Genomic DNA, 27,153 nt, shown 5'->3' with positions numbered 1-27,153 from the left:
TCCTATGGGGTTACAGGAAATATATTGGCACGGATAGAGAAATGGCCGACAGGCAGGAGGCAGCGAGTGGGAATAAAAGGGACCTTTTCTAGTTGACTGCCGGAGACTAGTGGTTTTCCTCAGGGACCAATATTGAGACTGCTACTTTTGACATTGCTTCTCAATGATTTATATAGTAGAATTGATGGCCTTGTGGATGATACGAAGATAGGTGGAGGGGTAGATAATGCTGAGGTAGCAATGTGATTGCAGCAGGAATTAGACAAATTGGAAGAATGGGCAAAAAAAGTGTCAGATGGATGGAATAGAGTGTAGGGAAATATGATAATAAATTTTGGTAAAAGAAACAATAGTGAGGACTATTCCCTAAATGGGAGGTGGAAGGTTCAAACATCAGAGGTGCAGAGGGACTTAGGAGTCCTTGTGCAAGACTCCCAGAAAGTTAATTTACAAGTCGAGTCTGGTAAAGAAGGCAAATGCAAGGAGATAATGCTGAGCTTTTATAAGACACTAATCAAGCTGAGTTTAAGAATATTGTCAACAGTTTTGGGTCATACATCTCAGAAAGGATGTGTTGTCATTGGAGAGAGACCAGAGGAGGTTCACAAGGATGATTCTGGGAATGAAGGGTTAACACACGAGGAGCGTTTGGCAGCTTTGGGCCTGTACTCATTGGAATTTAAAAGAATGTTGGGATTCTCTTTGAAGTATACTGAATATTCAAGGGACTGGATAAGATAGATGTGGAGAGGATGTTCCCTATGGTGGGGGTATCCAGAACTAGAGGGCACAGCCTCAAAATTAAGGACAACTCTTTAGAACAGAGGTAAGGAGGAATTTTTAAGCCAGAGAGTAGTGAATCTGTGGAATGCTCTGCCACAGTCTGCGATGGAGTCCAAGCCTGTGGATATTTTTTAAAGGAGAAAGTTGAGCGTTTCCTCATCGATCAGTGCATTAAGGATATGGTGAGAAGGCAGGTGTATGGGGTTGAGTGGGATCCGGGATCAGCCATGATGGAATAGTGGGGCACACTCGACAGGCTGGATGGTCTAATTCTGCTCCTAGGTGTTATGGTCTCATGGTTTAGCATGGTTGGAGCATTGACTGATCGGTAAGAGGCAGCGAGTGAGGATACAAGTATCCTTGTCTGGTTGGCCGCCAGTAACTACTGGTGTTCCGCAAGTCAGTGTTGGGACCACTTCTTTACATGCTGTATAACAATGATTTAGATGATGGAATAAATGGCTTTGTTGCCAGGTTTGCAGATGACACGATGGTTAGTGGAGGGGCAGGTAGTATTGAGGAAACAGATGGGCTGCAGAAGGACTTAGACAGATTAGGAAATGGGCAAGGAAGTGGCAAATGAAATGTTGGAGAATGCATGGTCATGCACATTTGGTAGTAGAAATAAATGTGCAAGCTATTTTCTAAACAGGGAGAAAATCCAAAAATCTGAGATGCAAAAGGACTTGGGAGTCCTTGTGCAGAACAGCCTAAAAGTCAACTTGCAGGTTGAGTCAGTGGTGAAGGAGGCAAATGCAATGTTAGCATTAATTTCAAGAGGTCTAGAATACAAGAGCAGCGATGTGATGCTGAGGCTTTATAAGGCACTGGTGATGCTTCACCTTGAGTATTGGTATTGTGAACAGTTTTGAAACATAGAAAATCTAAAGCACAATACAGGCTCTTCAGCCCACAATGCTGTGCCAAACATTTTTCTAAACTCCATGTGCCTATCCATGAGTCTCTTTAAAGACCCTATCATATCTGCCTCCACCATTATCATTGGCACCCATTCCACGCACTCCCCACTCTCTGCGTAAAAAGCTTACCCCTGACATCTCCTCTGTACCTACTTCCAAGCGCCTTAAAACAGTACCCTCTCCCGTTAGCAATTTCAGCCCTGGGAAAAAAAGTCTCTGACTATCCACACGATCAATTCCTCATCCTTTGGGCCCTCATCTGTTTAGAAAAGATGTGCTGGGATTGGAGGGGGTCTAGAGGGAGTTCACAAGGATAATTCCAGGATTGAAAGGGTTCTCATACAAGAAACTTTTGATGGTTCTGGATCAGTAGTCACTGGAATTCGTGTGAATGAGTCTGTGCCTACAAAGACTTACTGTACATTCCCAAACCAAAAAGCCGTGGATGAACCAGAAGTTACACTATCTGCTGAAGACTAGATCTGTGACATTCAAGTCTGGCAACCCAGGCCTGTACCAGAAAACCAGGTATGATTTGCAGATGGCTATTTCAAGGTCAAAGGGTCAATTACGAATGACATCAGGATGCTGTTCATCAACTATAGGTCAGCATTTAATACCATCATTCCCACAATCCTGATTGAGAAGTTGCATAACCTGGGCCACTATACCTCCCTCTGTAATTGGATCCTCAATTTCCTAACCAGAAGACCAGTCTGTGTGGATTGGTGATAACATATCCTCTTTGCTGATGATCATCACTGACGCATCTCAGGAGTGTGTGCTTAGCCCACTGCTGTACTGTCTGTATACCCATGACTGTGTGGCTAAACATAGCTCAAATACCATCTACAAATTTGCTGACGAAACAACCATTCTTGGCAGAATCTCAGATGGCGATGAGAGGGCATACTGGAGTGAGATATGTCAACTAGTGGAATGGTGTTGCAGCAACATCCTGGCACTCAGCATCAGTAAGACGAAAGAGCCGATTGTGGACTTCAGTAAGGGTAAGACAAAGGAACATATACCAATCCTCACAGAGGGATCAGAAGTGGAGAGAGTGAGCAGCTTTAAGTTCCTGGGTGTCAAGATCTAAGAATCTAACCGGGTCCCAACACATTGATGTAGTCATAAAGGCGGCAAGACATTGGCTATATCTCATTAGGAGTTTGAAGTGATTTGGAATGTCAACAAATACACTCAAAAACTTCTATAGGTTTACCGCGGAGAGCATTCTGACAGGCTACATCACTGTCTGGTGGGGGGCTACTGCACAGGACTGAAAGATGCTGCAGAAGGTTGTAAATCTAGTCAGCTCCTTATTGGACACTTGCCTACAAAGTACCCAGGACATCTTTAGGGAGTGGTGTCTCAGACAGGCAGCTTGCATTATTGAGGACCTCCAGCACCCAGAACATGCCCTGTTCTCACTGTTACCATCAGGTAGGAGGTACAGAAGCCTGAAGACACACACTCAACGATTCAGGCATAGCTTCTTCCCCTCTGCCATCTGATTCCTAAATGGACATTGAAGCTTTGGACACTACCTCACTTTTAACATACAGTACTTCTGCTTTTGCACGTTTTTAAATAATCTATTCAAGGTATGTAATTGATTTACTTATTTATTATGTTTTATTTTATTGATTATTATTTTTTTCTCTCCGCTAGATTATGTATTGCATTGAACTACTGCTGCTAAGTTAACAAATTTCACGTCACATGCCAGTGATAATAAACCTGATTCTGAATTCAGAAGGAAGAGGGGCGATCCCATTGAAACCTTTCGGATGTTGAAAGGCAGAGACAGAGTAGATGTGGAAAGAGCAAACACGAGGAAATCTGCAGATACTGGAAATTCAAACAACACATACAGAATGCTGGTGGAACACAGCAGGCCAGGCAGCATCTATAAGGAGAAGCACTGTCGACTTTTCGTGCTGAGACCCTTCGTCAGGACTCTGTCTTGGCCTTGGCCTGAAACGTCAACAGTGCTTCTCCTTATAGATGCTGCCTGGCTTCCTGTGTTCCACCAGCATTTTGTGTGTGTTAGATGTGGAAAGGATGTTTTTCATGGTGGGAGGGTCTAGTACAAGAGGGCACAGCCTCAGGATAGAGGGGCATCCATTTAAAGCTGAGATGCGGAGAAAATTCTTTCGTCTGAGGGTGGTGAATTTGTGGAATTTGTTACTACAGCCAACTATAGAGTCCAGGTCATTGGGTATATTTAAAACAGAGATTGATGGTTCTTAATTAGACATGACATTAAATTTACATGGAGATGGCTGGGGAATGGGGCTGAGGAGGGGCAAAATGGATCAGCCATGATTGAATGGTGGAGCAGACTCAATGGGCCAAATGGCCTAATTCTGCTCCTTTATCTTATGCTGTCAAACTTGAAGACTTAGTTATTTGTGTTTTCAGATAGGTAATATTTTTTCCTTTTGTGATTTTGAACATTTTTATTTAAATGACAATGTTTGAAATTCTTCAAGATATTTTTTAAATGGTACTCCACAAGTGGACGGTGAGGACACCCAATTAACAGTTAACTTCTCATGTTCAAATATATATCAGCGATGCACCATCAATAACTCACTGAGATGTAAAGGTGAGATATCGGCTTTTATTGACTGGAAGAAGGAACAAGCAGTGGTTGACCACCATACTACTTCCTGGAGACAGAGAGGCCGGGCTCAGACCTCAATTGCCTTTACACAGGGGTGTGTGGGAGGAGCCACAGGAGCAGTCAGCAGGGGGCGTGTCCACAGGGGTCTGTGGGAGGAGCCACAGGAGCAGTCAGCATGGGGTGTGTCCACAGGGGTCTGTGGGAGGAGCCACAGGAGCAGTCAGCATGGGGTGTGTCCACAGGGGTCTGTGGGAGGAGCCACAGGCGCAGTCAGCAGGGGGCGTGTCCACAGGGGTCTGGGGGAGGAGCCACAGGAGCAATCAGCAGGGGGGCGTGTCCACAGGGGTCTGTGGGAGGAGCCACAGGAGCAGTCAGCAGGGGGCGTGTCCACAAGGGTCTGTGGGAGGAGCCACAGGAGCAGTCAGCATGGGGTGTGTCCACAGGGGTCTGTGGGAGGAGCCACAGGCGCAGTCAGCAGGGGGCGTGTCCACAGGGGTCTGGGGGAGGAGCCACAGGAGCAATCAGCAGGGGGGCGTGTCCACAGGGGTCTGTGGGAGGAGCCACAGGAGCAGTCAGCAGGGGGCGTGTCCACAGGGGTCTGTGGGAGGAGCCACAGGAGCAGTCAGCATGGGGCGTGTCCACAGGGGTCTGTGGGAGGAGCCACAGGAGCAGTCAGCAGGGGGCGTGTCCACAGGGGTCTGTGGGAGGAGCCACAGGAGCAGTCAGCAGGGGGCGTGTCCACAGGGGTGTGTGGGAGGAGCCACAGGCGCAGTCAGCAGGGGGCGTGTCCGGACAGGTATATGTAGTTCACCACACGGGGTCTGTGGGAGGAGCCACAGGCGCAGTCAGCAGGGGGCGTGTCCGGACAGGTATATGTAGTTCACCACACGGGGTCTGTGGGAGGAGCCACAGGAGCAGTCAGCAGGGGGCGTGTCCACAGGGGTGTGTGGGAGGAGCCACAGGCGCAGTCAGCAGGGGGCGTGTCCACAGGGGTCTGTGGGAGGAGCCACAGGAGCAGTCAGCATGGGGGTGTGTCCGGACAGGTATATGTAGTTCACCACACAGGGGTCTGTGGGAGGAGCCACAGGAGCAGTCAGCAGGGGGCGTGTCCGGACAGGTATATGTAGTTCACCACACGGGGTGTGTGGGAGGAGCCACAGGAGCAGTCAGCAGGGGCGTGTCCGGACAGGTATATGTAGTTCACCACAATCAGGAGCTTTTTAAGTAATGCTAGATTTGAATGTGAAACTCACCGCTGCATGAACCTCATTTAGTTCTTTTGAAAGTATTTAATCAAGAACTTTTACACAGAGCGGTTGGACATGAAACTCGGATGCATGAAGTCTTGAAGGCAGACTATTGACGAGGTTCTGAGGTCACAACAAGTTTACACATTGAAGAAAGTTCAGATGGGAGTGGTGGTTCACAGATAGGAAATAATTAGAGCAAAAGTTAGCTTGTGGGTTACGAACGTTAGCTGGCTCAGACGGCTGTTCCTGCTTCAGAGAATGAAATGGAGTTTTATCTTTCTAATGCAACACAGTGGAAACAATCATCCCACTGAAATGGAAGAGGTAAGTTACATAGATTAATTGTTGCCAATGAAATGGAACCACCACAGAGATTTAGTATTAATACTTTAGTACTCTAACCATTACATATCTTTGTTTGTTTTAGGAGCAAAATTCTCATTCCTTTCCTGTTTCTCCACCCTTGTTTACACATTAACGTTCAAACAAGTCAGTTTGCTTAAAAATAGCAGGTATTGCTCCATGCTTATCATTACACCACAATGTGAATTCATATGCACGTGTTTAATATTTAACAGAATTCCAAGTTCTGAAGTTCACATTCAACGACTCAGAGTGCGTTCAGTTTTCAGGGACAGTACAAGCTCGAGGATGAACACATCAACCTTTTAATCTTTGGATAAAGAAGAACTGATGGAAGTTCTGAGGAAGGTAAATTTCGTGTTGATTTGAAGGAAGTTGCTACTCACATTCGTGGATACAATTGCACTTTTGTACAAAAACAGTTGAACTATTTGCATATTTCTTCCAGTACTGCCTTTCGGGTGATTACATTTCCAAAGATTTTTTTTTAATATTCATTATTTTTAAGATATGGAAGGCCAGGATAATTGCAAATCATATTTCAACCATGAACACGTACACGAATTTGAAGTTCAATTTCAAATTAAGGTTTTTCTTACAATATTGTACAGCATTATTCTTGTGGCAGGGATAATTGGAAATACTGTAACAATAAAGGTCGCACAGGTTCTCCAAAAGAAATGCTACCTTCACAAAAGTGTTGCTGATCACATCATCAGTCTTTCCTGTGCCGATTTACTTGTCCTGTTACTGGGAATGCCTGTGGAATTATACAGCGTGTTATGGTTTCCATTTTCAACATCAAGTGGAAACGCAGCCTGCAAGGTTTATAACTTCCTCTTCGAAACCTGCAGCTACGCCACAATACTGCATGTTGCTACTCTGAGTTTTGAACGTTACATTGCAATTTGTCATCCATTAAAGCACAAGTCTGTATCTGGTTCAAGAACAGTGAAGCTGATTTGCTTTGTCTGGCTGACTTCCTTTATTATAGCCTTGCCACTCCTCTTTGCAATGGGCCAAGAGGATCCAACAGAGCTCTCTGCTGATAGAGACCACAATCCGTATCGTATTAACTGTGATAATAGGAAATCAAACCGCACCATTTGCACCAACCTCAGCTCCAAAAGGGTCGTCTTCCAATCAAGTGTTTTCAGTGCTTTTGCCCTTTATATTGTGACTCTTGTCTCAGTGGCATGCATGTGCAAAATGATGATGAACACTTTACTCAATATGGAGTTTGAGAGCAAAGAGGACTTCTCAAAACAAAGGAATACAAAGGTATCAAGAAAACAGAGCATTGTGTTTTTAGGTAAGAGCTTCATCTCATTTAATATCATGTTGTGACATATAATTTGTAACAGAATCAATATGGATTAGTCAAGCCAATGACGATGGAGTGGAGGGGCAAGAAAATGAACAAGATAATATTCTTTCATTAACTTAGTCATGCTTTATATCCAAGTCCAACAGTTGCCTCTAACCACTTTTGTTAATGTTTGTAGGGTTATTTGCCAAGCCTGGAAGTTAGAACATAGAAAACCTACAGCACAATACAGGGCCTTCGGCCCACAAAGTCCCTACCTCAGAAATTACAAGGCTGACCTATAGCCCTCTATTTTACTAAGCTCCATGTACCTATCTGAAAGTCTCTTAAAAGACCCTATCGTTTCCGCCTCCACCATTGTTGCCAGCAGCCCATTCACACACTCACCACTGAGTAAAAAAAACTTACCCCTAATATCTCCTCTGTACCTACTCCCCAGCACCTTAAACCTGTGTCATCTTGTGCCAAACATTTCAGCCCTGTAAAAAAGCCTGACTATCCACACGATCAATGCCTCTTATCATCTTGTACATTTCTATCAGGTCACCTCTCATCCTCCTTTGCTCCAAGGAGAACAGGCTGAGTTCACTCAACCTGTTCTCATAAGGCATGCTCCCCAATCCAGGCAACATCCTTGTAAATCTCCTCTGCACCCTTTCTATGGCTTCCACATCCTTCCTGTAGTGAGGTGACCATAACTGAGCACAGTATCCAAGTGAGGTCTGACCAGGGTCCTATATAGCTGCAACATTAACTCTTAGCTCCTAAATTCAATTTCACGATTGATGATGACCAATACAACACACACCTTCTTAACCACAGAGTCAACCGGCACAGCTGCTTTGAGCGTCCTATGGACTCGGACCCCAAGATCCCTCTGATCCTCCACACTGCCAAGAGTCTGACCATTAATACTATATTTTGCCATCATATTTGATCTACCAAAATGAACCACCTCACACTTATCTGGGTTGAACTCCATCTGCCACTTCTCAGCCCAGTTTTGCATTCTATTGCTGTCCTGCTGTAACCTCTGACAGCTCTCCACACTGTCCATAACACCTCCAAACTTTGTGTCATCAGCAAATTTACTAAAACATTCCTCCACTTCCTCATCCAAGTCATTTATAAAAAATCACAAAGTGTAGGGGTCCCAGAACAGATCCTTGAGGCACTCCACTGGTCACCGAGATCCATGCAGAATGTGACCTTTCTACAACCACTCTTTGCCTTCTGTGCGCAAGCCAGTTCTGGATCCACAGAGCAATGTCCCCTTGGATCCCATGCCTCCTTACTTTCTCAGTAAGCCTTTCATGGGGTACCTTATCAAATGCCTTGCTGAAATCCATATACACTTCATCTACTGCTCTTCCTTCATCAATGTGTTAGGTCACCAACATTTTGTCACCAGTCGAGGTGACATCATCAGTGCACAATTGAGTGTTGTTTCTACCAAGTGCTTGTGCTTTTATTGATCGGACTTGTTCTGAATGGTTGGCTGTCATGCAGGCTGCTAATCTCCACTTGGTCCTGGCCAACTGGAGAGCCACTTGTGTAAGTCTTTTCATCAGAATTGTTGAGGGAATTAAGTAGCTTGGCTTTGATCACTTTCATTAAATGTATGGAGGTGTCAGCTATAGCTTCACCCCACTTCCACATAATTCATTCTAATGGCTTCAGTGGAATCAAATTTGCTCTTACATTGCACTCATTGGTTGAGTCTAAAATAATAGGTACTGTACTAATACAAAACACAGAGATTGATATGCGCAGTACTAAAGATGATGCTTCCTTCAGAATATTTTTAGCAACTCAATACTGAACCTAATGTCTAAATGCTCCCACTTGCTCCTGAGTAGCTCTCTCTAAAGGTGCATGGTGAAAGTTAGTTTGAAAGCACTGTTGCCTCTGAGCTCGTGTGTGTGTGTGTGGTAACGGAAATGCTCCTACACTCAAAGCCTTTGCTGCTATACAGCTGCAGTTGTATTTTCTGTAATGTTTTCTCAAAGTGATGCTCAGTTATCCCATTCTGAGGACTGCTGGGTCCACACAACTGTAAACAAGAGGGAATGCTGCTAGCAAGATCGGTAAATATATTAAAAGTGAAATAAATCTGAAACTAGCACACTTTGTCTTGATTATAGGAAAAGTATGGATTTTCTTTTACATTGAAAATGTTATTAATTTTTATCATCTACTCTTGTAATGTCACAGAACAGAATGAGTAAAAGAAAAATATTGCTGTAAACACAAGTCACATCCTTTCCAGAGCATTTGAAAAGGCATTGGAACCACTGAGGAATGTTTTGCCGGTTAACACAGGAAATTTATGTCCTCCAACTTCCCTGAAATACTGATTTCTTTTCTTTTGTAGCTGGGCACAGTTTTCTCCCTCTATCACAAAAAGAGCCATCACCTTTGCCAGTGTTGACTTTATCTGAGAATCCTCGATGCTCACCTGCCAGTGTCAAATAAGATTAACATCAAAGGAAAGAGCCTAGGGAGAGATGGAAATTCAAAAGCATCTTAAAACCTAATGTGCCCATTACAAACTTTAATAAAACACTGAAATTTTGAGAGACATATATGATGCCATCTAATTTAAGCTATTTGTGCTTGTAGCAAAAGAAAATAGAATTAACTTTTTGAAGTAATGACATTAAACTAGAAGACCTTTAAAAACAGACATTAGTTTTTCAGCTTTGCACAGAGAGACTCTGAAGAACTGTCTGGAAAAATGTTAGAAATGATCCATGTAACCTCACTGATTAGTGCAATAGTACCTACTTAGCAAGGTTTTTGATGCTTCGCTCAAGGCAACACCAGCACCAGTCCAGACGGGGCTAACCCCCTAAAATTGTCTGTGTGCTCAGTCACAACCATCACTGAAATTACACACCACTGAGTGGAGCGTTCTCTCAGAACTTTACAGTCTCACTTCAATGTCTGAGTTATCCACCCGATTCAAGCAGGCTTCAATTAACCCAGAGCTTAGGAAGGATGTTGCGACCTGCCTCAGTGATTACCATCCAGTAGCACTTCCATCCACAGTGATGTAGCATTTTGAAAACTTGGTGATGAAACATCAACCCTGACCAGAGAGATTTATATGCTCCAATTTGCCTAGCGGAGCAACAGCAGATGATATTTCATTGACTCTTCACTCGACACCAAAACACTTGGGTAGCAATGATGCACCTTATAAACTACAGTGCAGCATTCAATACCATCATCCCCTCAAAACTAATCAATAAAGTTCAAGTGCCTGGCCTAAGTACCTCCTTGTGCAATTGGATCTTCGATTTCCTCATCTGTAAACTACAGTTTGGATTGGTAACATGTCCTCCACAATCTCCATCAGCACAGGGGCACCGCATGACTGTGTACTTAGCCCCCTGCTCCACTTGCTTTACACTTAGGACTGTGTGGCTAAACACAACAGTAATGTCATATTTAAGCCCATAAGAGATAGGAGCAGAATTAAGACATTCATCCCATTGAGGCTGCTCTACCATTCAATCATGGCTGATCCTTTCTTTCCCTCCTCAACCCACTCACTGGCCATCTCCCCATAACCTTTGATGCTGTGTCCAATCAATACCCTATCAAGCTCTGCCTTAAGCAACCCAACATCCAGCCTCCACATCTGCCCGTGGTAATAAATTCCACAAATTCACCACCCTCTGGCTAAAGAAATTCTTCCCCATCTCATTTTTAAGTGGACGCCCCTCTATTCTGAAGCTGTACCCTCTTGTCCTAGACTCTACCACCATGGGAAACATTCTTTCCACATCTACTGTCTGGCCCTTTCAACATTTGAAAGGTTTCAATGAGATCCCCCCCACCCTTTTAAAACCCAAAGCTAACAAATGTTCTTCATATGATAACCTATTCATTCCTGGAGTCATCCTTGTGAACCTCCTCTGAACCTTCTCCAATGCCGGCATGTCTTTTCTTAGATGAGACGAAAACTGTTCACAATACTCAAGGTGAGGCCTCACCGGTGCCTTATAAAGCCTCAGCATCACATCCCTGCTTGCATTCTCTAACTCTGCAGCCTGCCCATCTGATGTAGCAGTATTTCAGTGGAGTAAAGTGGTGTGAGAGGGGAGTTGGCTAAAGTAAATTGGAAGTAGCTGCTGGCAGGAATGACAGCAGAGCAGCAATGGTGAGAGTCTCTGGGAAAAATAAAGTATAGGATAGATGTATTCCAAAAACAAACAAATACTCAAATGGCAAAATAGTACAACCATGGCTAATAAGGGAAGTCAAAGCTAATGTAAAAGCAAAAGAGAGGGCATACAACAAAGCAACAAATATTGGGAAGACAGACGACTGGTACGCTTTTAAAAACCTACAGATAATTAAAATCATTAGGAGGGAAAAGATGAAATATGAAATCAAACTAGCAAACAATATTAAAGTGGATAGTATAAGCTTTTTCAAGAATGTAAAAGATGAGTGGATATAGGATCACTAGAAAAGGAGAAATAATAAGTGCTGGGGTCACTTCTTTTTATGAAGTACATCAACAGCTTAGATGATTGTTGCTAAGTTTGCAGATGATACGAAGATTGGGGGAGGGCAGGTAGTGCTGAGGAACCAGGAAGACTGCAGAAGGACTTAGATTAGAATTAGCAAGAGAGCGACAAAAGGAGAATGTTGCAAAATGCATGATCATGCACTACGATAGTAGAAATAAATCTGAAGACTTTTTTTTAAAACAAGAAGAAAATCCAAAAATCTGAGATGCAAAGGAATTTGGGAGTCCATGTGCAGATAAAACTAAAGGTTAAATTGCAGGTAGGAAGACAAAAGAAATGTTAGCATTCATTTTAAAAGGTCTTGAATACAAGAGCAGGGATAAGACAACAGTGAGGCCACACCTTGAGTATTGTGAAGTTTTGGTCTCATCTAAAAGATGTGCTGGCATTGAAGAGGGTCCAGCGGAGGTTCACAAGGATGATTCCAGCAGTGAAAGGGTTATCATATGAGGAACAAGTCTGTACTCGCTGGAATTTAGATGGATGGGGGGGGGGGTGGAATCTCATTGAAACCTATCGAATATTGAAAGAAAAACCTAGACAGAATAGATGTAGAAAGGATGTTTCCCATGGTGGGGGAGTCTAGGAAAAGTGTGCACAACCTCAGGATAACAGGGCATCCATTTAAAACCAAAGGGTGGTGAATTTGTGAAATTTAGTACCACAGGCACCTATGGAGGCCAAGTTATTGCGTGTATTTAAGGCAGTGCTTGATAAGTTATTGACTGGATATAGCACCAAAGGTTACGGGGAGAATGTCAGGGAGTGGGGCTGAAGAACAGCGGGACAAAAAGACAATCAGCCATGATGAACGGTGGAGCAGACTCCTCGGGCCAGTTCTGCTCCCATGACTTACGGAAATCATGAGAAACAGGTTTTGAAAGCAGAAACCCAGTTGTTCAACGATTGATGTAAAGTGATTCTGGATGAATTGCTAACCCCTACGACTGCTTCCGAGTTGAGATGCTTCACAGACCAGTGAAGATCCAATTCAATTATCTTTCTTTTACAATGCTCTGGACAATCTGTGTTGCAAGTTCAAATTACATATGTCACTGTATACAACCCTGAGATTCTTATTTTTTATTAAAATGGGCAGCCTGCATTGCTTTCAGTTCCATTCTGCAACCTTTCTCCCAGAAACCACCATCTTTCACAATCCAATCAGTGCCCTCCCATGCATGTGTTCCACACATCACCAGAAACACTAGCGATAATTTACAAATTGCCCAATTAATAGATTAGCACTTTGTAGGGGTGTGGAAGAAAGCCAGAGTCAAGGGACGGGGAACAATAATCACAGAAAGCAAAAGGAAATAAATACTACACCGAGTAACTGAGGACAGGACCAAATGCAGCGTGCTGGGGCCGCTGAGCAGCAGTGGTAACTACTGTACCACTATCTGTCCTTGTATTGTAGTCGGGCAGTTGCTTAATGTATTGCATTGCAGTGCCATCACATGATGGATGTAACATGTCTGTGGCATCAGGTGCACCTTTTGAAATTGTAATAAAATCTGAATAAACTGTTTAAGCAATAATCCAGAAAGTTCAAAGTACTTACATGTCACCATATGTAACTCAGATTAATTTTGTTGTGGGCATAATCAGTAAATCCAAGAACCATAGTAGAATCAATGAAAGAGCGTACTCAATAGGACAGTCAAGCAACCAATGACAAAAACAAACTCAAAAGAAAAATAGTAAATAAGGAATACTGTAAATATCAAAACAATGAAATGTAGTCCTTGAAAATGGAATTGTGACTGTGTGGAACAGTTCAGCAATGGAGCAGGAGAACTTGTGTGAACTATCAAATCAAGTCACTTTTTATTGTCATTTCAACTATAACTGCTGGTACAGTGCACAGTAAAATCGAGACTTTTTTCAGGACCATGGTGCTACATGAAACAGTACAAAAACTAGACTGAACTACGTAAAAACAACACAGAAAAAAACTACACTAGACTACAGACCAACCCAGGACTGCATAAAGTGCACAAAACAGTGCAGGCATTACAATAAATAATAAACAAGACAATAGGGCAGTAAGGTATCAGTCCAGGCTCTGGGCATCACCTCTATTTCAAGAGCCTGATGGCTGAGGGATAATAACTGTTCCTGAACCTGGTGGTGTGAGGCCTGAGGCTTCTGTACCTTTTTATCCCCAGATTGCAGCAGTGAGATGAGAGCAACGCCTGGGTGGTGGGGGTCCCTGATCTTGGATGGTGTCCCAATATCAACTTGAATTGGTTTATTGTCACATGTAGAGATACAATGAAAAACTCGTCTTGCATACAGATCAAATTATTACACAGTACAGTGAAGTAATGCAAGATAAATCAGTAAGAGAATACAAAAATCAAGTGTAACAGTTGAAGATTGTGAAGTCAGGACTTTACTAGGAAAACATTCAAAAACCTTCCAACAACAGGGTAGCTGTTGTCTTGAGGTTGGTGGTAATTATATTTAGAATTTAGTATTTTCTTCCTGATGGGAGAAGATGTTGGTTATGAGTGGGGTCTTCAATTCTGCTGGCTGCTTTACTGTAACAGTGAGAGGTGTTGATAAAGCCTATGGAGTGGAGGTTGGGTTCCATGATGTCCAACTGGGAGAAAAGGATTACTGCTATTTAAAGTGGTTAGAAAGAGTTAAATCTCCATGACAGACCAGAGATTATTTTAAAAAACTAGTAAAGTCATTCTTGCTATCCTCAGCATTTGCCAAAATTGTGTTCAAAAGTCCATGAGACATAGGAGCAGAATTAGGCAATTCAACCCATCGAGTCTGTTCCGCCATTCCATTGTGGCTGATCCTGGATACCATTCAACCCTGTATACCTGCCTTCTCACCATATCTTTCGATGCCTGGACCGATCAGAACACTATCAACTTCAGCTTTAAATATACCCTCAGACTTGGCCTCCACCACTGTCTATGGCAGAGCATTCCACAGATTCACTACTCTCTGGTGAAAAAATTCCTGTTTGCCTCTGTTGACGCTCAATTTTAAGGCTGTGCCTTCAAGTTCTGGATTCCCCCAACATAGGAAACATCCTCTCCACATCCACCTTTTCTAGTCCTTTCAATATTCAATAGGTCTCAATGAGATCCCCCCTCATTCTTCTAAATTCCAGTGAGTACAGGCCCAAAGCTGCCAAATTCTTCTTATATGTTAATCCAACACAAGTGAATCTTGCAGATGCTGGAAATAAGTAAAAAACACAAAATGCTGGCAGAACTCAGCAGGCCAGACAGCATCTATGGGAGGAGGTAGTGACGACGTTTCGGGCCAAAACCCTTCATCAGGAGTCAGATAAAGTCATCTAATCACCTGATGAAGGGTTTCGGCCCAAAACATCGTCACTACCTCCTCCCATAGATGCTGTCTGGCCTGCTGAGTTCTGCCAGCATTTCGTGTTCATATGTTAACCCCTTCATTCCCAGAATTATCCTTGTGAACCTCCTCTGGACTTCAATGACAACGTATCCTTTCTGAGACATGGGGCCCAAAACTGTGGTCAGTACTCCAAATATGGCTGACTAGTGTCATGAAAGGCTCAGCATTATCTCCTTGTTATAATATTCTATTCCCCTTGAAATGCTTACATTGCAATTGCCTTCTTTACCACAGACTCAACTTGTAAATTAACCTCTGGGAATTTTGCACGAGGACTCCCAAATTCTTCTGCTTCTCTGAAATTTCCCAACATTATTTCATCTGACACTTTTTTTTGCCCAGTCTTCCAATTTGTTCAAGTCCTGCTGCTATCTCATTGCTTCCTCAGCATTACCTACCCTACCACCTATCTTCACATCATCCATAAACTTTGCCACAAAGCCCTCAATTCCATTATGCAAATAATTGACAAGCAATGTGAAATGGAGTTGTCACTGATCCCAGAGGAACACCACTAGTCATTGGCAGCCAACCAGAAGAGGCTCCTTTAGATCCCAGTCGCTGTCTCCTGCCGCTCATCTATTCCTCTATCCATGCCAGTATCTTTCTTGGAACACCATAGAATTTTGTCTTGTTAAGCAGCCTCTTGTGTGGCACCTTATGAAATCCTTTCTGAAAATCCAAGTAAATGACATCTGCTACCTCTGCTGTGTCCATGCTGCTTGTTAACTTCCTTGAAGAACTCTCAGATACGTCAGGCAAGATTTCCCTTTACAGAACCCTGCTGACTTTGACTTATTTTGTCATAAGTCTTCAAGTACCCCAAAATGTCATCCCCAATAATGGACTCCAACACTTACCCAACCATTGTGGTTAGACTAACAGGCTTTCTTTTGACTTCCTCCCTTCTTAAAAGGTGGAGTGACATTTGCAATCTTCCAGTCCTCAGGGACCATGCCAGATTCAAGTTATTCTTGAACGATCATGGCCAATGCAATCCGTTATCTTTTCAGCATTCTCTCTCAGGACTCTGGGATGTAGTCCATCTGGCCCAGGTGACTTGTCCACCTTCAGACCTTTGAGTTTGCCCAGTACTTTTTCCTTTGTAATAGCAGTGGCACTCACTCCTGCTCCCTGACCCTCAGGGACTTTTGGCACACCACTAATGTCTTGCACAGTGAAAACTGATGCAAAGTACTCATTAACTTCACCTGCCATTTCATTTCCCTCCATTACTACTTCACCAGCAGCATTTTCCAGTGGTCCAATGTCAACTCAGCTCCCTTTTACTCCAATATAACTGAAATCAAATAAACATCAATTGGTGTTCCCTGCATTCAATCTAAGCATTCATATTTACTGAGATCAAAATCAGACTCAATTCATGTTTCTTTGCCACTCACAGGTCCAAGCATCTATTTATTGTGTAATTATCCTAAAACTCTGAATTTGACAGGGTTATGGGAACTGCCGTGATAGTGCTGAAGATGAGGTAGTTGGCTTACGAACAGAGGAAACTTGTAGTGACACTGCAAGCAAGAACATGCTGATGATAGGGTAAAATTGCAGTCAATGGGATGAATTGTGATATAAAAGGCAGACAAAATCAAAAAGGATGAATACAGGTCTAATAGTGTCATATTTGAATGTGCACTGTGTAAAGAATGTCAATAAACCTGCAGCACTGTTACAAATTGACATATACTGTATGATGTTGAAGGCATCACTGAATCATATTTGAAAGCTTATAGCTGGGAACACAATGTCGAAGGATACACTCTGTATTGAAGGGATAGGCAGGAAGGCAGAGTGGGTAGTGTGGCTCTGTTGATAAAAAATGAAAGTAAAACCGATAGAAAGAGGTGACGTAGGGTCAGAAGGCATTGAATCATGATGGATTGAGCTAAGGGACTGCAAAGGGGAGAAAAAAATAAGACACTGATGGGAGTTATATACTGACCCCAAAACAATGGTAATGATGTGGTCTACATGTTGCAATAAGGGTTAGAAAATGCATGCTAAAAGGGCAAAATTATAATGGTCATGGGGCAATTTTAATATGCTGATAGATTGGGAAAATCAGGCTGGTTAGGGGTTCCAAGAAGGGGAGTTCCTCGAATGCCTATGAGATGCATCTTTAACACAGCACATGGTTGGGTCCACTAGGGCTTTCAGCTATTCTGGACTGGGTGCTGTACAATGAACCAGAATTGATTACAGACCTTAAGGTAAAAGACCCCTGAGGAGAAAGTGATTAAAATGACTGAATTCATCCTGCAATTTGAGAAGCAAAGGCAGATGTGTCAATATTACAGTGCAGTAAAGGGAATTACAGACAGGCATACTTTATTGATCCCGAGGGAGATTGGGTTTCGTTACAGTCGCACCAAGAATAGTGTAGAAATATAGCAATATAACAACCATAAATAATTAAATAACAAGTAAATTATGCCAAGTGGAAATAAGTCCAGGACCAGCCTATTGGCTCAGGGTGTCTGACACTCCGAGGGAGGAGTTGTAAAGTTTGATGGCCACAGGCAGGAATGACTTCCTATGATGCTCAGTGTTACATCTCAGTGGAATGAGTCTCTGACTGAATGTACTCCTGTGCCTAACCAGTACATTATGGAGTGGATGGGAGACATTGTCAAAGATGGCATGCAACTTGGACAGCATCCTTTTTTCAGACACCACCGTCAGAGAGTCCAGTTCCACCCCCACAACATCACTGGCCTTACAAATGAGTTTGTTGATACTGTTGGTGTCTGCTACCCTCAGCCTGCTGCCCCAGCACACAACAGCAAACATGATAGCACTGGCCACCACAGACTCATAGAACATCCTCAGCATCGCCTGGCAGATGTTAAAGGACCACAGTCTCCTCAGGAAGTAGAGACGGCTCTGACCCTTCTTGTGGACAGCCTCAGAGTTCTTTGATCAGTCCAGTCTATTGTCAATTCATATCCCCAGGTATTTGTAATACCCCATGTCCACACTGACCCCTTAAATGGAAACAGGGGTCACCGGTGCCTTAGCCCTCCTCAGGTCCACCACCAGCTCCTTAGTCTTTTTCACATTAAGCTGAAGATGATTCTGCTTGCACCATGTGACAAAGTTTCCCACCGTAGCCCTGTACTCGGCCTCCTCTCCCTTGCTGATGCATCCAACTATGGCAGAGTCATCAGAAAACTTCTGAAGATGGCAAGACTCTGTGCAGTAGTTGAAGTCCGAGTTGTTGTGGAAGTTGGCCAGAATTGATAGGAAAAAGAACACTGGGAGAGCAATAGCTGGAATTTCAGGAAGCAAATTGGAAGTCACAGGATATCTAATCCTAAAGAGGAAGATGTATTCTAAAGGCAAGTTGACACAATTGTGGTTAACAAGGAAGTCAAAGCCAACATAAAAACTAAAGAGAGGGCAGATAATAGAGCAATAATTAGTGGGAAGTTAGGGGCTTGGGAAGCTTTCAAATACCAACAGAAGGCAACTAAAAAAAGTCATTCAGAAGGTAAAGATGAAATACGAGAGTAAACTAGCAGAAAAATATTAAAGAGGATATTAGAAGTTTCTTCAGATACAAAAAGTGCAAGAGAGACAAGAGTGGGTACAGGACCACTGGAAAACAATGCTGGAAAGGTAGTCATGGGGACGAACTGAATAAGTCTTTAGCATCAGTACTCACTGCAGAAGACACTAGAAGTATGATGAAAGTTCCAGGTGTCAGGGGTCATGAAGTGTGTGAAGTTACCATTACTAGGGAGGTTCTTGGGAAACTGAAAGGTCTGAAGGTAGACAAGTCACCTGGACCAGATGTTGTAAACTATATGTTTCAAAGAAGAAATGGCTGAAAGATTATGGAGGTATTAGTAATAATCGTTCAAGCATTACTAGATTCTGGAATAGTTCCATAAGAGAAAGATAAAGGAAAACTACAGGCCTGTTAATCTGACCTCAGTGTTTGGGAGTCGATTGATCAAGATGTAGTTTCAGGTACTTGGACACGTGACAGGTACTTGGACAAGGTCATAGTCCACACGGTACTTGGAGGCATGTGATAAAATAGGCCATAGTCCACAGTTTCCTGAAGACAGACAATTCTACTGGAATTCTTTGAAGAAATAACAAACAGGAGAGACAAAGGAGATTTGGTTGATGTTGTGCACTTGGATTTCCTGAAGGCCTTTGACAAGATGAAGATGTTCAACAAGCTACAAGCCCATGGTATTACAGAAAAGATTCTAGCATGAATAAAGCAGTGGCTGATTGACAGAAGGCAAAGAGTGGGAATAAAGGGAGCCTTTTCTGGTTGGCTGCAGGTGACTAGTGGTGTTCCTCAGGGGTTCATGCTGGGTTGAATTCTTTTTATGTTAATGATTTGTTGATGGAATTGATGCCTTTGTTGCAAAGTTTGCAGACAATATGAAGATAGGTGGAGAGGCAACAGAAGGACTTAGATAAATTAGGAGAATGGGCAAAAAAAAGAGGCTGATTAAATACAGTCCCAGGAAGTGTGTGGTCATGTACTTTGATCGAAAAAATGAAAGGCTTGACTATTTTCTAAATAGAGAGAATACAAAACTCTGAGGTGCAACGGAAGTCTTTGTGCAGCACCACCTAAAGGTTAATTTGAGGGTTGAGACTGTGGTGAGGAAGGCAAGTGTGATGCTGACATTCATTTCAAGAGGATTCAAAAAAAGCAAGGATTTAATGTTAAAACTATATGAAGCACTAGCAAGGCATCATTTGGAGTATTGTGTGCAGTTTTGGGCCCTTTATGTTAGAAAGAATGTGCTGAAATTAGAAAGGGTTCAAAAGAGGTTCACGAAAATGACTCCCGGATTAACAGCTTGTCATATCAAGAGCATTTGATGGCTCTGGGCTTGTATTCACTGGAATTAAAAGAATGAGGGGTGACCCAATTGAAACCTATCGAATGGTGAAAGGCCTTGAGAGAGTGGATGTGTAGAGGATGTTTCCTATAGTTGGAGAGTCTAAGACCAGAAGACAGCCTCAAAATAGAGGGACATACTTCTAGAATGGAGATGAAGAGGAATTTCTTTAGCCAGAGAGTGCTGAATCTGTGAAATCCTTTATCACAGGCAGCCATGAAGGCCGTCTATAAAGGCAGAGGATGATGGTTTCTTCATTGGTCAGGGAATGAAGGGATACAGGGAGAAAGTAGGAGACTGCAGACAAGAAAACTGGATCAGCCATGGTGTAATGGTGGAGCAGTCTCAATGAGCCCAATGGCCTAATTCTGCCCCTGTATCTTATGACCTTACAAGTTATAATTCAGGGCAAAATAGTCTTATAATCTTAAGTTTTAGTTCAGGTCAAAGCAGTTTGCAAGCATCAAGTCATTTAATAGAATTATTAGTGTTCTAAGGGAATAGACAAGCAGCAGTACAGTATATTCTTTTCAGAATCAGTAAGAAGATTATCTTCCAGAATACAGAAGGTTAAAGTCAAAGAGAGCCAAGAAAGTAGAAGCACTGTAGTCCGTTTCTCCTTTAACGAGCTGCTCACCTTTACTGACATCTTACTTAAGCTCATAAGTACCTCTTGGCTTTTAAACATTACGTGCCTTTAGTTTGTTTTGTTTGATGTTCCTCTCTTGTGGCATATGGGGCAGCAACCTTGCCAGTTTCTTCACATTTGTCTGGTTTTTTTAAATTAATAAAAGGGCCAAGTTGTAAGCACAGATGTGAAGTGTTCAGGCCGGATTTGCACCGAAGACCACATGCCCCGAAGTCCAGTGTGGACAAACTGCCAGCCAGCCAAGTAACCTTAGGTGTTAAAGCAAAATTCTATTTCCTATTTTTTTTAAAAAATGGCCTCATCAACACAAGATGCTATCAAAAATTAGGTTGATTCCACCACTTAGAATGCAATTATAAATAATTTCTTAAACCACAATGATCACCTTGGCACTGACTAATATTGGACCCTATCTACCATAGCTATAATTTCTTTAATATCACCGGTCTCCTTTCATATTCAAATAGTCTACTTTTTTTTTAAGTTTGATATCATAAGTACCATATCGTTATTACAGAACAACTAGCCATGAAACTCATTACATTAAAACCACAAGTCAATAGCAAATAGACATCTGACACCACAGGAGCCATTTGTAACACCTGGACTCTGTGGCATTTACCCAGTTCTTGGAAACACATACTCAGAACAAGAGTTAGCTGGCTAAACTAATGCAGCCTCCTAGATTTTTTTTGGGCTAGCTCCGAGTGTGGAGCATTCTTCTTAAAATTTAAGCTGCCTACAGATAGAAATCTTTACATCACATCTGCAGTGGGGTGGCATGCAAACATTGAGCTGAAGCAATTCATTTGTTCAAATGTAGTCCATGTAAGGGGGTTAGGTAGGTGGGTGAGGAATGGAGGGGAGGAATAATGTGGGATTCAAAGAGGTGATTGATGGAGGAGTTAAAGGACTGAAGAAGTTGGAATCTGATAGTTGAGTCATCTATCCACCCAACCACCACCACCCTCATCTACCAGCTTGTACTCCTCCCCTCCCCTCTTATTCTGACTTCCACTTCCTTCCTTTCCAGTCTTGCTGAAGGGTCCCAACCTGAAATGTGACCATAGATTTTGCCCCACCTGCTGGATTCCTCCAGCATTTTGTGTGTGTGGCCAGTTGCCCACATATTTTCACATGACTCATACAAAATTCTGAAAGTGGAGCGTGGAGGCTACACTGAGAAAGGTCAATGAAGATCAGTGTCCAGGGCAAGATGTCCTTGAATGCCAGCTCTCATTTAAATCTGTTCTTTTTGCCAATCGCATAACATAACCTTGTTGTAGATGCTACTGGGCTGTCTGCTTCCCTGTCTGCCCCCCTCCACCATACTCTGCTCTGCTAATGCCAGAGCATTCTCAATGTTAAAGCTTTACGCAATCACCCATCTTACACTGCTTTCCCACCCTATCAAGCATCACTCCCATACCCCCTCATCTCTTGTAGCTGGCCTTTTCTCTTATTTTCTGCCCCTTAGACCACAAACAACCTTTAGGCTTGATCCTTAAAACCATAAAAATCATTCCTACTACTGCTTGGTCCACTACAGCTCACATCCCCCAACATTGGGTCTCTCTGCATCACTCCCACTTGGAAAAAGGCAGCTACACTTTACCCTCTTACTTACTCCAAGGCAGTGCAAAGTGAATGAAAGGTCTGCGTTTTCAACTTCATTTAATTGTCATTCAAACATACATGAATACCATATAACCATATAACAATCACAGCACAGAAACAGGCCATCTCGGCCGTCCTAGTCCGTGCCGAACTCTTAATCTCACCTAGTCCCACCTACCTGCACTCAGCCCATAACCCTCCACTCCTTTCCTGTCCATATACCTATCCAATTTTACCTTAAATGACACAACTGAACTGGCCTCTACTACTTCTACAGGAAGCTCATTCCACACAGCTATCACTCTCTGAGTAAAGAAATACCCCCTCGTATTTCCCTTAAACTTCTACCCCCTAACTCTCAAATCATGTCCTCTCGTTTGAATCTCCCCTACTCTCAATGGAAACAGCCTATTCACATCAACTCTATCTATCCCTCTCAAAATACCCATGAATACAGCCAAATGAAACAGCGATACTCCAGGGACACAGTGCAAATCACAGTCCCAACAATCAGACACAGCACAAGTAAAATATCAGCAAAATACAGTCACACAAAAAACAGTCCAAGTCCGAGTCCATGAATGTTGTATTAGTCAAACTCAATACAGCTTGCCTTCTGGCGAGTGAATAATAGGGAGAAACACAGACTCCACCTTGGACACCAAACCAGCCGGCACTCCAGTGGAGTGGGGTTCTCTATGCTCGTCATTCATTCTCCATTTCATTTCCTTAAAACTAGGAACACAAATGGTTGCAAACAGAAAGCCAGTCAGTCTTTTCAGCATTTTCATGATCAATTTCAAACCTCTGACTTTTGCACTTGTGATTTTCAAAGCTAATATGCAATTTGATTAATATGTACACAATTATGAAAAGCTGAATGAGTTTAACCCACTTCCCTTAGTTAAGAGCCCAATAACTTGGGTGCACTAATTGTAAGCAATAGGAAGAACCATAGTGGAGATGAGGGAATAAAACCAGCCTTTAATCAAAATAAGCTCCAGAAAGGTCAGTCAAAAATTTGTTTTGTTACTCGTTGCTAAGAGGGTGGTGGATGCAGAAACATTCATTGCATTTATGGTTAATTAATGTTCAACTGCTTAGAGTCATGGTGAACTACAGCACAGAAACAGCCCATCTAGGCCATGCTAAAACCATTTAAACTACCTACTTTAAACAGACTGGTTTCACTGAGGTGCACCACCTAAAGGCATAGGAGATTCTTTCTCCCTGCGGCTGTAAGACTCTACAACTCCTCCTCCTTAAGAATATGGTTTCATTGTACATCTGTATTTTGTACTGTTAGCTTTTAATGCACATTGTATCCTTTTTTCATATCTCAATGCTTATATTTTGTACTTTAAAGTACACATTTCTGACTGAGTAACAATAATTACCTTCCGGATAAATAAAGTTTCTTATTTTATCTTGCTCCCAACCACCTGCACTGGGACTATAGCCCTCCATACCCCTACAGTCCATGTACCTATCCAAATTTCTCTTAACAATTGAAATCGAGTTTGTATGCGCCACTTGTGCTGGCAGCTCATTCCACACTACCACGATCCTCTGAGTGAAGAAGTTTCCCCTAATGTTCCCCTTAAATTTTTCACCTTTCATGCTTAACCCAACCTCACTGGAAAAGGTTTGCTTGCATTTACCCTATCTATACCTCTATCAAATGTCCCACATGCCAAGGAATAATGTCCTAACGTAGTCAATCTTTCCTTTTAACTCAGGTCTTCCAGACCCGGCCACATCCTTGTAAAATGTCTGTACTCTTTCAACTTTGTTTACATTTTTCCTTTAGGTAGGTGACCAAAACTGTACACAATACTCCAGATTAGGGCTCACCAATATTTTAGACAGTTTCAACAAAATTCCATTTCCTGTACTTAATCATTGATTGCTGAAAGCCGATATGTCAAAAGCACATGTTCCTGTGATGTTCCTTTAAGCAAATTATGGATCTGTATTCCCAGATCCTCTTGTTCTACCACACTCCTCAGTGCTCCAGCACTCACTGTATGAAACCTATCCTGACTGGTCCTACCAAAGTACAAAACCTTGCACCTGTCTGTATTACATTTCATCTGCCATTTTTCAATCACATGTTCCAGATGATGCAGATCCCTCTGCAAGCTATGATAGCCTTCTTTACTATCCACTACACCCCCAATTGTGGTGTCATCCATAATTTGCTGATCCAGTTAACCATGTTATAATCCAGAACATTGATGTAGATGACAGACAATACAGCACCAAGCACAAATCCCTGTGGCACTCCACTAGTCACAGGCCTCCAGTCAGAGGGGCAAACCTCTCACCACTCTCTTCCTTCCCTCTCACAGCCAATGTCTAACAACACACACAAAATGCTGGTGGAACACAGCAGGCCAGGCAGCATCTATAAGGAGAAGCACTGTTGACGTTTTAGACCGGGACTCTTCATCAGGACTCGGTCTCTGCCCAAAATGTTGACAGTGCTTCCCCTTATAGATGCTGCCTGGCCTGCTGTGTTCCACCAGCATTTTGTGTGTGTTGTTTGAATTTCCAGCTTCTGCAGATTTCCTCGTGTTTGCCAATGTCTAATCCAGTTTACAACTTCATCTTGTTGTTTAGGGCTATGGCACAGGAGCTGCAAACAGCATTAATCTGAAAACTCATGTATTTGGTTTGGACACATTGACCAAACTACCTCATATTGTGCCTGAAATGTCTATAATTCACTTATTCAATGAGTTACTCACATTTTATGTTAGAAATCAGTATGCGTGGTTTGCATTAATCTGATTGATGATATGATTCATTTACATCACTTCATTAATTTACTTACCAACAGGAGCTAATGGCATCATTGCTCATCTTGTGACCAGTTAATGCAACAAATGTGGCAAATTAATCAATGAAACATTTATTGGAGTAATATTCTGCCATTATGCATAGGATTTCAAAACAAAGGAAAAGATATAAAAAGCCCAAAGTAACATTAAGAAAAATTTGTAGAAGTGCATATTGTTAATTTTAAACAATTTTGTTAAAATGTAATAATGGGCACAATCTTTTGGTCTTAATAAAGGAACCTCATTAGAATACAGGATGGAATGGGTTAGGCCATCTAAGTCTCCTTCATTGGTCACCAAGTTCAAAGGCGATTCTCAACCCCAATGCCATTTAGGTGTACAATTCCCATGGCCCTCCATGTACTCATCTTCTATCCTGGGCCGAGATAATCGATATCCCTACAACTGTCAGTATAGTCCATTAGGAGTTTGGGGAGATTTGCTGTGTCACCAAAAACACTCGCAAATTTCTACAGATGCATTATGAATGGAGAGCACTCTAACTGGCTGCATCATCACCTGGTATGAAAGGGGGCTGGGTGGCTACTGTACAGGAGCAAATTAAGCTGCAAAGGGTTGTAAACTTATCAGCTCCATCATGGGTATGAGCTTCCTTAGTATCCAGGATCAAGGAGCGATGCATCAAAAAAAAAGGTAACGGCTATTAAGGACCCCCATCACCCAGGCCAAGCCTTGTTCTCATTGCTGTCATCATGAAGAAGGTACAGAAGCTGAAAGCACACACTCAGCAATTCAAGAACAGTTCTTCCCCTCTGTATCAGATTTCTGAATGGACATTGAACCCATGAACACTAATTCGCGCTTTTTTTTACACTACGTATTTAACATACAGTGCCGATAAAAAGTATCCACACTCCTTGGAATTTACATGTTTTATGGTTTTACAACATTGAATCACAATGGATCTAATTTAGGTTTTTTTTTACTCTGATCAACAGAAAAAGACTTTCATGTCAAAACAGAAGAGAAAAGTGGTCCAAATTAATTACAAATATAAAACACAAAATAATTGATTGCACAAGTATTCACTCCCTCCCAGTCACAATTTAGTTGATGCATCTTCAACAGCAATTACAGCCTGTATGTATGAGTCTATATGAATAGGTCTCTACCTGGTTTGCACATCTGGACCCTGCAATTTCCCTGCCCCCATTCTTCTTTACAAAACTACTCAGGCTCTGCTAGATTGCTTGGAGACCGAGTGAATAGCTCTTTTCAAGTCCAGCCACAAATTCTCAATTGGATTGAGGTCTGGACTCTGACTTGCCACTCCAGGATATTAACTTTGTTGTTCTTAAGCTATTCTGTTATAGCATTGGTTTTAAGCTTGGGGTCATTGTCTTGTTCGAAAACAAATCTTCTCCCAAGTCGCAGTTCTCTTGCATCAGGTTTTCCTCCAGCATTTCCCTATATTTTTCTGAATTCATTTTACCCTCTACCTCGACAAGCCTTCCAGGGTCTGCTGCAGTGAAGCATCCCCACAGCACGATGCAGCCTCCACCATGCTTCACAGTAGGGATGGTGTGTTTTTGATGATGTGCAATGTTTGGCCCATGCCAAACACAGCATTTAGTCTGATGGCCTAAAAGCTCAGTTTTGGTTTAATCAGACCATAGGACCTTTTGTCAGCTGACACCAGTCTCCTACATGCCTTCTGGTAAACTCAGATTTCATGTGAGTTTCCCACCCACCCAAAGCTTTCTCTCTGCTACTCTCCCATAAAGTTGCAACTAGTGAAGCACCTAGGCCATAGTTGTTGCATGCTTCGCCTCCCCCATCTCAGCCACTGATACTTCTTCAGAGTTGTTCTAGGTCTCTTGGTGGCCTCCCTCACTTGTCCCTTTCTTGCATATTCAGTTTTTGAGGATGGCCTGTTCTAGGTAGGTTTACAGTTGTGCTACATTCTTTGATGATGA

General features: G+C 42.5%; 1 protein-coding gene across 5 annotated transcripts in view; it reads left to right on the top strand.

Annotated features, from left to right (window-relative positions):
• Window positions 1-5,510: 5,510 nt before the first annotated feature.
• The window catches only part of LOC132392445 (G-protein coupled receptor 39-like), a 115,528-nt gene continuing 93,885 nt past the window's right edge, over window positions 5,511-27,153 (top strand). Inside the window, exons 1-3 of one of the 5 annotated variants that reach the window (XM_059966300.1) lie at window positions 5,522-5,909; window positions 6,164-6,296; window positions 6,943-7,260. In XM_059966300.1, the coding sequence (XP_059822283.1) occupies window positions 6,963-7,260 (298 nt within the window). In that variant the 5' untranslated portion in view covers window positions 5,522-5,909; window positions 6,164-6,296; window positions 6,943-6,962. Of the gene's footprint in view, window positions 5,910-6,163; window positions 7,261-27,153 lie in introns of all 5 variants that reach the window. The other 4 variants (XR_009511539.1, XM_059966301.1, XM_059966298.1 and 1 more) reach the window with 4 other exon arrangements.

The sequence above is a fragment of the Hypanus sabinus genome, chromosome 4 (assembly GCF_030144855.1).
Source record: "Hypanus sabinus isolate sHypSab1 chromosome 4, sHypSab1.hap1, whole genome shotgun sequence".
Taxonomy (NCBI): domain Eukaryota; kingdom Metazoa; phylum Chordata; class Chondrichthyes; order Myliobatiformes; family Dasyatidae; genus Hypanus; species Hypanus sabinus.
The sequence above is the reverse complement of the archived record's forward strand: the minus strand, read 5'-3'. Positions and strand labels throughout refer to the sequence as shown.